This window comes from Lagenorhynchus albirostris, chromosome 7 (assembly GCF_949774975.1).
Source record: "Lagenorhynchus albirostris chromosome 7, mLagAlb1.1, whole genome shotgun sequence".
Classification (NCBI taxonomy): domain Eukaryota; kingdom Metazoa; phylum Chordata; class Mammalia; order Artiodactyla; family Delphinidae; genus Lagenorhynchus; species Lagenorhynchus albirostris.
Window position 1 is genome coordinate 7,765,240 of NC_083101.1, and position 11,870 is coordinate 7,777,109.

Consider the following 11,870-nt stretch of genomic DNA (forward strand, 5'->3'; position numbering starts at 1 on the left):
GCGGCACGCTGGGAGTTGTAGTCCGTGCCGGGCAGCCCCGCCGGGCAGCAGAGGCCCCCGGGGCAGTGAGGAGGCAGGCGGGTTCTGCCTGGACCCCGACCCCCAATCCCTGGGCGTCCGGACGTGGGGGAGAGCACCCCCACCGCACCGTTGGCGGGGAATCTGGAGTCCGCGCCCGGACCCGAGCAGAGTTCAGCAAAGGCCCGGCGCCACACCTAGAAGAACGCTAAAAAGGCTGTTTCAGGCAGAGGCGAGTCGGGTGGGAAGAATCTAGCAACTGGCTCTGTGGCGCAATGGCTAGCGCATTGGACTTCTAGCTGGCCTCGTGTGGTTATTCAAAGGTTGTGGGTTCGAGTCCCATCAGAGTCAAATTTTGACAGCTCCTCCTTCACTTCCATTCGGAAATTTTACGGCCTCCAAGGCCACAAGGTTCAGAAGACCCAAAGGCTCCTGCAGACCTCAGACTGGCACCTGTGCTTCTGGGACAGCAGTAAACTTGGTGTAGGGATTGCTGCGTAGGAACCCTTTCCCATCCTTGGTATCTTGAAAGCAACCTGGCACACTTGGTGGCACAAAGGGCACGGATCTGGAGACCCGTACGTATCTTTGGCCTCTGAATGGTCTGGACCCTGAGGGCTGTGACCACGTTTGTCATGCCACCCAGTTCTGGGCCATCTGCCAACTTCCCACCCACTGTGTCACTCTGGACCTCTGAAAACTGGGTTCCTTGATAATCAAACATGTTGGGCATCCACAGTTGCCACTTGTCCTTAAATAGATTCCTTAATCCCTTAGTCCAGTCAAAGTCCTTAGAAGTGAGGAAGGACAGTTTTCAGGGTATGTTTATAGGAATTAAAAATGAAATTTTGGGGCTTCCCTGGTGGCGCAGTGGTTAAGAATCCGCCTGCCAGTTCAGGGGACAGGGGTTCGAGCCCTGGTCCGGGAAGATCCCACATGCCGCGGAGCAACTAAGCCAGTGCACCACAACTGCTGAGCCTGCGCTCTAGAGCCCACAAGCCACAACTACTGAGCCCTCATGCTGCAACTACTGAAGCCCGCACACCTAGAGTCCATGCTGTGCAACAAGAGAAGTCACCGCAGTGAGAAGCCCGCGCACCACAACGAAGAGTAGCCCCTGCTCGCCGCAACTAGAGAAAGCCCGCGCGCAGCAACAAAGACCCAACGCAGCCAAAAATAAATAAAATAAATTTATTTTTTTTTAAAAAAAGAGGGCTTCCCTGGTGGCGCAGTGGTTAAGAATCCACCTGCCAATACAGGGGACACAGGTTCAAAATCTGGCTCGGGAAGATCCCACATGCCGTGGAGCAACTAAGCCCGTGCACCACAACTACTGAGCCTGCGCTCTAGAGCCCGTGAGCCACAACTACTGAGCCCACGTGCCACAACTACTGAAGCCTGCGCACCACAAGAGAAGCCACGACAAGAACAAGCCCGCGTACCGCAACGAAGAGTATCCCCCCGCTCACCGCAACTAGAGAAAGCCCACGTGCAGCAACGAACACCCAACACAGCCAAAAAAAACCCACCATAAAACAGCTCCTGCTTGGGCCCTTTCTTTGGGCATCACCTCACACAGCAACCCTAGGAGGTGGGTGCTGTTTCATCCCCCTTTTACTTATGATTAAACAGGTCTAGAGAGGTGAAGGGACTTGCCCTAAGTCCCTCTACTAGAAAGCGGAGGAGGAGTGGGGAATTTGAATCCCAGTCTGCCCGACCTCAGACCAGACAAGGGACAAGCAGCAGAAGCTCAGGCTGGAGGGAACGTCTGCCCTCAGTGCTCGAAGGCCCAAGGCTGCCAGAGTCAGGGAGAAGCAAAGGCAGGAGAAGCAGACTCTTGACCTGATGGGAGCCTTTATTCAGACAGCAGACACTCGCCTCTCCCCCTGCCTCCCTCTTCTCAGGCCTTGGGAGTTGGGTACAGTCCTCCCTCCTGCAAAGAGCCCCAGCCTGGCACCCAGAGAACCCTGGCTGGCAGGGAGGGGTTGGGAACAGGGGTTGTGGACCTGAGCCATCCGGGCATGAGCCTAGACAACTGATTCCTACGCATACGTGGTTCTGAAACCGTGCACCTCAGATTGGAACTTGAACCCACATGCCAGGACTCGAACCCGGCCAAAACCCATACTCTTCCAACTGAGATCACACACCTGGTTTCAGGACTTAATGAAGCTCAGGTTCTTGATGTTTCATTGCAGAAAGTATTCAATGAGACAAAGTGATAGGTAAGAGGTGGATTTAGTTAGAGAGAAACATATTCCACAGACAGACCGTGGGTCACCTCAGAAGGCGAGAAAGGCCCCAGGGTGTGTGGGTTGCCAGTTTTTACAGGGGTGGGTGATTTCATAGGCTAATGAGTGGGGGGAGTGTTCCAGCTATTTTTTAGGGGGCAGGGATTTCCAGGAATTGGGCCACAGCCCACTTTTTGATCGTTATGGATCCTTGGAACTGTCATGGCGCCTGGGGGTGTGTCATTTAGCTTGATGACGTGCTGCAGTGAGCGTATACTGAAGCTCAAGGACTAGTGGAAGTTGACTTGTCCGCCATCTTGGACCCATTTGGTTTTAATCAGTTTATGTCATGTCCTCGGGCTTTGTTGTTCTTTCAAAGGTTGTGCCCTGCCCCCTTCCCTCCTGTTTCAGTTCTCTTTGGGCAGCTCCTGGCTCCCCTAGGAGCTCCACCACTGCCTGCTCCCTCCCGAGTTGGCCCTCAAAGCCACTGAGCAGTGGTTATGATAAATTATGATTAGTGGCGCCCAAGGGTCAGTGTTCAAAGGTGATGGCAAAGGAGCACTCCACCTCCAGGGGAAGCATGGGTGGGGGGTTGGGAGCCAGGCCAGGCCCTCCGGCTCAGGGGCTCAGGGGCTCAGGGCCTAGGCTGGGCCCTGGACGTGCATGGGGGGCTCTGTGATGCTCAGCTCCTGCCGTAGAGCCTTCAGGGGCTGCTCCCAGCGCCGCTCGTAGTACAGGTTGAGGACACACGGGGCTCTGCGCGCATTCTGAACTGCCCATGGGATCAGCTTCGAGACCAGCACTTGCAGGTTTCTGTAGGGCAGCAGAGGAAAAAGAAGACAAAAGACATAAGGTCCTGAGTGCTGGGCACACCACGTTCCCTGCAGTGGATGTGCATTTTCTCAGTTAATCCTCACACAGACCCAAGAAGGAGGTAGTTGCTATCCCCACTTTTCAGATGAGGAAACAGAAACTCAGTGAGGTAAAGCCCTGTGCCTAAAGCCACACGTTTTGCACATGCCAAAGCCCAGCTTTAAATCGAGGGCTACCTCACTCCAGAAACTAATGCCAGATTGCATCCCCCTGGCCCCCCCAGTTCCCTGACTCTACTGTTCTCACCCGATACTGAGGCCTGGCCCAAAAGACCCTAGAGTCCTATGAAACGTCCAGGCTTCATTCATAGTCCTGGAGCCCCTGTGCCAGGCCAGTTTCACCTCTCTGCCCCATTCTTCCCATCCTGGATTCCTGAGGACCACTGGGGCTGCTCAGAAAGGCTGTGGGCTCTTCTCTATTTCCTGGAGCCCTGAGCCTTCCCCTGACCCCTCACCACTTGAGAACTTACCGGGCACTGAGCTGGATCGGTCCGAAGAGTGCACTCAGGATGCACATGGGCAGGCCGGTCTGGACAGCCTCAAACCACTTCACCACGATCTCCCCTGGCAGGCAGGGTGGGGAATGGGGTGGGAGGTGAGCAGGGGCCAGGAGGAGAGGCCAGTGATGCTGCCGCTCAGGGCAGGACACAGTGAGGCATCTGCTCTGCTCCGAATCTCTACTAGGGGTCAGCAGTGCCCAGTCCCAGCCTGTGCTGGGCCCTGGGGCACTTGGCTTGGGGTTGGGGAGAGGGTGCAAGAAAGAGCAGAAGGAAATAAGGGCTGGAAAGGAAGCTTGGGGTCAGAATGCAGAGGACTCCGAAAGCCAGGCTGAGGACTGCAAGCCTTAGGGAATTGCTGAGGGCTTCAGAGCGCAGGGAGCTAACAACCGGAACAGGGCAGGGAGCCCTGGTGTTTGGATGCTGCTACATCAGTGTAGGAGCCGTAAGAGGCAGTGGGGATGCAGGATAGGGGATGCGCGGCACAGGTGCACCAACATGTTCAGGTAAAGCAAACAATGAGGCACTGGGCCAGCTGATTGGTGGGTGGCTGGACAGGTGTGCCCTGCCCTTGCCCTGAAGACAGACTTGGGAGACACGCTGGCTGGAGCACCCTGCCCCACCCATGCCCCACGCCCACTCCGGATGCACTCACCCAGGATGTTGGTGGGCATCCCCAGCAGCGTGTGGAGCATGTCGTGCACCTCCCGGTACCGCTGCATCACGTATGCCAGCTCCTCACTGTCCACGAACCGGGTGGGCGCTCTGGTGTCTGGGGAGACCCTCTGACAACCATGAACCTCCCCTAGACCCCTTCCTGATGGCTCCCAGGGTCCAATTTGCCAGCCTCTCCTTGACTCTCAACCACGCCCACCAAATTCAAACCCCACCAAAAATCTCTGGGGACTTTGTTTCTGTGCATAGCTGCTGACAGGGGAGTCCTCAGGCAGGGAATATGGTGGATTGGCGCCCCCTTTGCCTACCCCAACTCACACATAATGTACACACCCTGTTGGAATCTATGGCAAAGAAACCCCTGGGGGTGGGGTGGGGGGAAGCAGTTGTTTGTTTAATGATATAGAGTTTCAGTTTTACAAGATGAAAAAGCCCTGGAGATTGGTTTCACAACAATGTGACTATACTTAACACTGTTGAACTGCCCATTTAGAGATGGTTAACACAGTAAATCCTAGGTTATTATTATTTTTTAAAACCACAGTTAGAAATAAAATAGGGGGGGGAAAACAAGAAGCACCCAAAGTCCCGAATTCGTCAGATGAGCTGCTCCCAGCCTAGGATGCTCTTCCCCTCCCCCCTCACCCTCACCTTGACAATTCCTACCTATCTTATGGTCTCTTGCAGCAACCCGTACCTTTTTGTGGCATTCGACATGATTGTATCGTGACGTTTAGTGCATGTGATTGTTAACGTCTCTGTCTAGACCTGCACTGTCCAGTACAGCAGCCAATCATGGCAGCCACTGAGCCTTGAAATGTGACAAGTTCCAACTGAGATGTGCTGTACATGTAAAGCGCACCCTGGATTTCGAAGACGGTATGAAGAGAATAGTGTGAAATCTCAATAATTTAAAAATATTGATTACATGTTGAAATGACATTTTAGTATGCTGGATTAAACAAAATAGCTCATTGAAATGAATTCCACCTGTTTCTATTTGCTTTTATGTATCTGCTAGCAGCAGATTACCTATGGGGCTTACACACTATTGCTATGAAGAGTGTTGCAGCAGGCTGTCAGCAGCACAGGATGCATAGGACGGGGGCTCACTGTTCTATTTCCAGGGCCTGGATGAATAAACATACCTTAAATGCAGGAGTAAAAGGCCAGCCCCAGGCACTTTTCTGACCTCAGGTAGGGATGGCAACTGTCCTCCTTTACCCACCCTCTCTGAGTCCTTGGCAGCACCCATGCACAGTAGGGACACCCTGGTCTTCCTAGTGCCAAAGCATGGCCTCAGCCTGTCCAGAGGCCAAGGGATTTGATGCCTTTATTGCTTGGGGCTGCTGGCCCTGTGCCATGGTCTGTGTCTGTGACTTCATTGGGTCCCAGGTCCTAATTTCTTCTACAGAGTTCTACCTGCTGTGTGAAGCTGAAGGTGGTCAGTGACGGCCTACGTTTATTGAGTGCCTACTATGTGCCAGCACTGCGTGAAGTCCTTTACACATATCGTCATTCTGCATCCCTGAGACCACCTGGGCGCAGATACTGTTATGAGCCTCAGAAACAGATAAGAAAAATGAGGCTCAGAGATACGTAGTAGCTTGCCCAAGTTCACACAGCTGACTAATCAAGTGGCTGAGTCAGGATTCGAAACAAGGCCTGCTGGATTCCAAAGCCAGTCGCCTTAGCGTCCATTATTAATCAGCCATATAAGTGCCTTGGAAGATAAACATGAGGTTTCCTTACCTCAGATAAGGAGTCTGAGGCTCAGAGGTCAAATGATTTGCCCAGGGCTTTAAAGCTGGGAAGAAAGACAGACTTCTAACTCAGGCTACGCCAGAGCCCATGCCCGTAATCTTGATGCCACAAGGACAACCACCCACCCCTGAGTCAGCCTCAGGGAGGGTGGCCTCACCTTGAACTCTGATCTAAAGCTCTGCTGGGACAAAGGTGTTCTTTTACGGTGTGTGGGCTGCTGGTTTCCAGGCTCCAGAAGTGTCACAGTCTCTAGGGCTGTTACCACAACTAAGGCTGTGGCTGAACAAGGCGAACCCAGGGGGGCTTTGGCAGTCCCATACCCTCCACAACAATAGGACAAAAGGCTCTAGGAGAACTTCAGAAGATTCTCCATTCCTGGGTGGCACCTGGAGCAGGTCACCCTTGTGGGTTTCCCACTGATGAAATAAACTTGCATCTTGGTGAAATCTCCGGGTGATGGTATAAAATGGGGCAGAGGCAAGTGTTAGGAGAGTATGGGGAACAGATTATTTTCTCAGGGACAATAATCTCCTAAAGCAGGGGTTCTCAACTGTCCAACACGGGACATCTGCAATGTCTGAAGACATCTATGGTTGTCACAACTTGGGAGGGCGAATGCTACCGTCATCTAGTGTGTAGAGGCCAGGGATGCTGCTAAACAAACTACAATGCACAGGGCAGCCCTACAACAAAGAATTATCCAGCCCCCAAAGTCAACAGTGCCAAGGCTGAGAAACCCAGTTCTAGAGCAACCTTTGCTCACTCCTTCACCTCCTCCAGCCTGGCTGGCTCCTGCAGCTGGACTGGAGAGCCACTTGACAGAGGCGCTTTGATGGGAAGGAAGTATTTGTGTTGGGACAGGGAAGGGAAGGGACAGGGAAGGTGCCCTGCTGTATCCTTGGGTCCTTCTATAAATCAGATCATGTTACTACCCTGCTCGAAACCTCGATGGCTTCCTATTGCTTCTATTACAAAATACAGACTCTGTCTCTAAGCAGATAGGGTAGGGGATCCCTGGAGAAAAAGAACGAGGCATGGCATTCTTGACATTAGAGAAGCCATTTTGACCTAAGCCATTTTGTGACCTAAGCCTAGACACAATGCTTGCCCTTCAACAGGTCTCAGTAATTAATGATCTTCAAGGAATAAAGGAATGCAGGAACAGAGGAAGAGCAGTCAAGAAACAATAGCTCAGGGACTTCCCTGGTGGAACAGTGGTTAAGAATCTGCCTGCCAATGGAGGGGACACGGGTTCGAGCCCTGGTCTGGGAAGATCCCACATGCTGTGGTGCAACTAAGCCTGTGCTTCACAACTACTGAGCCTGTGCTCTAGAGCCCGTGAGCCACAACTACTGAGCCCGTGTGCCACAACTACTGAAGCCTGTGTGCCTAGAGCCCGTGCTCCACAACAAGAGAAGCCACTGCGAAAAGAAGCCTGTGCACTGCAAGGAAGAGTAGCCCTCGCTCGCCCGCCGCAACTAGAGGAAGCCCGTGTGCAGCAAGGAAGACCCAATGCAGCCAAAAATAAATAAATAAATAATAAAATAAAAATAAAAATGAAAAAAAACCCCCCAATAGTTCAGCAATAAAACAGTGTCCTCGTTCCTCCTCAAAGAATATACATAACAATCTGATGTGTATCTTTAAGCTTTTCTATAGGAACTAAGGCCCACACCCAGATGGAGGATGGTAACTACATGCTAAGATCCCGGACTAGTCAGTACCTAAGAAATGATGATGTTGACCTTTCCTGACCCTCCTGACTTCAATCAACTAAGACTTGGACTTCGTTGACCTCTGCCCCAATTCTATGCTGAATTCTCCTCTGCTCAAGCCCCTTTATGAATACGCATATACCCTTAGCTTAAAACTTCCCCAATTTTGCTGTTAACAGACACTGCTTTGGGAAAGCTCCCCAGTGTTCGCCTTACTTGCTGCAAGTAATCCTTCCTTCTCCCCATCTTTGGCTTGATTGTTTCTTTTGGCTCAGCACCCACCAAGAGGCAAACGCAGTTTTCGGGTAACACTTCCCGTGGCAGGCAGGGTCTGGCTGGGCCAGGCTGACCTCCCAGCCCATTGCCTGCTTCCCCCCAACTCACTCCTCTAAGGTCATACTGGCCACATTGGACAGTTTTCCTTTTCCTAACCACACAGAGCCTTGCACTTGCCAGTTCCTCTGCTCGGAATGCGGTTCCCCATCTCGCCTCAGAACTGGCTCCTCCCCATCTTCCAAGTCTCCCCAGCAGGGCCTCCCATGACCACCCTGTTAGAAGTGGCCACCTGCCACCCCCACTCCGCCCCGTCCTCTATCATGTTGACTGCTGTCCTCACAGCACCACCCGCTAGAACAGTACTAAATAAATATTTTGCCTGAATTTTTATATGAAAATTTTCTTCTTTTACTGCTTTATAGTCTACCTCCCCAGCTAGAATATTAGCTCCATGAGGGCAGGACATTGTCTGTCTAGTTTGCCACTGTATCCCCAGCACTTGGAACAATGGATGGCACATGACCGATTCTGAACAAATGAACGAGTCCCTTGATAGATGGGACTCTGCCCCCCAGTCCCTGTCTTCTCTGCCTGGGGTTGGAGAGTGCCACACTTGTCAAACCCAGGGAAGACACTGTCTCTAGAACAGGGGGACACAATGCAACAGTTAAGAACATAATCTGGGTTTGAATACTGTCTCCATTAATACTGGCTTGTGAAATCAGTAAGTTGTTTAACTGCTCTGGGCCTCAGTTTCCTCATCTACGAAAAGGAGATGGGGATTTCCCTGGTGGCGCAGTGGTTAAGAATCTGCCTGCCAATGCAGGGGACACGGGTTCGAGCCCTGGTCCGGGAACATCCCACATGCCGCGGAGCAACTAAGTCCATGCACCACAACTACTGCAGCTCGTGCGCCTGGAGCCCATGCTCCGCAACAAGAGAAGCCACAGCAATGAGAAGCCAGCGCACCTCAATGGACAGCAGCCCTTGCTCGCAGCAACTAGAGAAAGCCTGTGCGCAGCAAAGAAGACCCAATGCAGCCAAAAAATATATATAAATTAGGAAATCTATAAAAAAATAATTAAAAATAAAAGGAGATAATAATAGAACATACTTGGCAGGGTTGTTGGGAAGATTCAGTGAGATCATGTATGAGCCTGGCACCTGGCACGCAGTAAGAGGTTAGTAAGTGCTGGCCAGTGTAATTGCTTGCAGCGATGTTCCCGGCCCATTTGCCTGTCCCATAGAGAATGACAAAGCCTTGGCGCAAGAGACTGCAAGGCACTCCTGCCCATGCTGGCAGCTCAGGCTCCTCCTTCCTCAGGACATTACTCTTGTGCCATTCCTCTCCCCTTCCTGGTGACTACCAAATGCACAGAAGCTGGAAACTCACATTCACATCCAGGAAACGGAGATACTCGCGGCCAAGGGAGCCCTCAGGCAGACTCCGGAGCTTGCCGAGGTCAAGGGTGGACAGCGAGATCCGGGGACGCTCCCTGTGAGGCAGAAGGCAGGACTCAGGTATTGGGAGGGCACCAGCAAAGGCAGGTGAAAGGTCCAACTAGATCAAGGGTGTGAAAGGTGAAGGGGAAGAGAGCAGCAATGGGGCCACAAGTCCTAATGGAGCACTTACTACTGGCCAGGCCAGTGGCAGGGATTGAGGAGACTACCACAAGCTAAGGCTATGGTTCCTGCCTTAGGTAAACAGGCCTCAGATGTGATCAGGGTATTCACAAAGAGCACTGAGGGGTGGGGGTTATAGGCAGCATATGTTATGGGACCTCAGTGAAGGCACAAGAGCCCTGTTGCTGGAACTGGGCTGAGGCCACCATATTGCACTACCCAGGGGCCATCACAGTGTCTATGTGAATGGCACCCACGGAGTTAGGCAGTGCCCAGCCTGTGCAATCATCCATGGCCAAGGTATCAAGAAGAGCTCTCTAGAGGAACACAACGTGATTCCAGAGAGATCAGAATCCCCAAAGAATGCCCTCAATCCCCCAGGCAAAGCTGGGACCTACTGCAGGATCTGGGCGCCCTCTGGATCCCTCCTCATCTGGTCCCTGAGGACCTTCAGGGTACGGCAGCCTGTGGTCTCCCCCAGAACTGCAACCATGTCTGAAAGGAAAGAAATGGGGACAAATGGAGAATATGATCTTAGGTAAGTTACCTGACCTGGTCTGAGCCTTAATTTCCTACATGATAAAACAGAATATCTACCTCTTAGTTATGAAGATTCAAGTTAAACACTTAGTGAATCACCTGGCACACAGTAAAAGCTCAATATATCTATAGTTACTACTATGGTTGTTAGTTTCATGGGGTGAGATGGCTCTGGTTAGCACAGTGCTCTAAAGAGTTCATAAATCACTTCCACATCCATCATCACGACAGAATACCATGTCTCCATGGATGGGTGTAGGCTTTGGTATCAGAGAGTGCTGGGTTTGAGGGCTGGTGTGATCACTATCTAGGTGACCGTGTGCAAACTGCTTCACCTTTCCAAGCCTCAATGTCCTAATTTGTGAAGCGCAGGTGATACCTTTCATATAGGGTTACTGCGAAAAATCAATCACAACATTCATATAAAACAGCACACTGAGTAAGCAAAACAAGGGCTCAGTGAGCAGTTAGCATTATCGTTTTTACTAGAAGGAGTAACAGTACTTTCCAGACTTAAGAATCCTGGAGGAGATGAGAAAAACACTGTAGGATCCCAAAACGTTCTATTAAAACATCCAGCAAACATTTATTGAGCATTTATTATGTGCCATGCACTACCTAAGATGCTAATGGGATGTTATAATTTGATGGGCCCTCATAAATCATCTAACCCAGAGGTTCTCAGTGTGGCTGGATGACAGAATCTCCTAGGAAGTTTAAAAAGTTTAAACTTTTTAAGTTTAAAAAGGCAGAAGCTCAGATTCCACGCCCCTTCCTCCCTCCTCTCCCCTCCTCTCCCACTCCCGGCAGATTCGAATTGAGTAAGTTTAGGGTGGGACCCAGGCATCTGCATTTTTATGAATGTTGCGGGTGATTATGAGGTGCAGCCTGGGTTGCGTACCCTGGCCTAGTCTAGTCTCCAGTTACCCAAAGCAAACGGAGGCTTTGACAGTGTCCGGGACCTCCCCGGGCTTTCAAGGCAAGGCAAGGGCGCGCCCAGACCCCAAGCCGCCCCAAGGAAGCGCCGGCGTGGGCTGCCTTACCGTGGCGATACGGGTCATAGAGCGCCATTCCAGCAGAGCCCACGGCCAGCAGCGCCTTCTGCAGCGGGGAGGTGGGGATGTGTTCGGGGTAGAGCAGGCCGGTGCCATGGCTCGTGGCTCGAAGGGGCACATCTGCGGGGAAAGAAAACAGCCGCGGTGAAAGGAGCGGGGGGGTGGGGGGGACAGCGACGTGGCGGGTCCCCAGCACTCCTTCCCAGCCCCACCACTTGCCTGCAGCGGGCCAGGGACGGCTTCGGAACGCGCGGAGCGGGCGCAGGACCCCGCGCAGCAGCGTCCTCATGGCAGCGGGCACTGTAGGACTTCCCACGGAGGATGGGCCGGGTAAGGCCGACTCCTCAAGCTCCTTTGGCGACGACGCGCAGAAGTCACAAGGACTCGATCCCTACTGCGTTAAGTAGGGCCTTTTATGCGGGAAAGATAACACGGACAGGGAAGGTCTCTAAGTATGAGGAAACCCAGGCAACCTACTTCCACAGATATAAAATTCTCCCCGTTTCACCTAACCCCAAAAAGTGTCTCCAAGTAAGCTCCGCTAGCTTTGGGGGTTCAGCTCCGGACCCTACTCCCTTCTCGGAAGCACGTTTTCCCCGAGGAC

The 11,870-nt window shown here is 52.3% G+C and overlaps 1 protein-coding gene and 1 non-coding gene across 2 annotated transcripts; one reads left to right on the forward strand and one right to left on the reverse strand.

The window, feature by feature from the left end:
• Positions 1-279: 279 nt before the first annotated feature.
• TRNAR-UCU (transfer RNA arginine (anticodon UCU)) lies at positions 280-369 on the forward strand. The gene is given in 2 exon segments: positions 280-316; positions 334-369. It is a non-coding gene; the product is annotated as a tRNA-Arg (tRNA).
• Positions 370-1,855: 1,486 nt separating this feature from the next.
• On the reverse strand, positions 1,856-11,858 carry COQ4 (coenzyme Q4). The gene is made up of 7 exons (XM_060154223.1): positions 11,486-11,858; positions 11,255-11,386; positions 10,070-10,166; positions 9,442-9,544; positions 4,274-4,403; positions 3,592-3,685; positions 1,856-3,062 (listed from the first exon to the last, which is right to left on the reverse strand). Exons 1-7 carry the CDS (start codon positions 11,553-11,555, stop codon positions 2,891-2,893), a joined length of 798 nt encoding a protein of 265 aa, XP_060010206.1. The 5' UTR covers positions 11,556-11,858; the 3' UTR covers positions 1,856-2,890.
• Between the last annotated feature and the right edge of the window lie 12 nt (positions 11,859-11,870).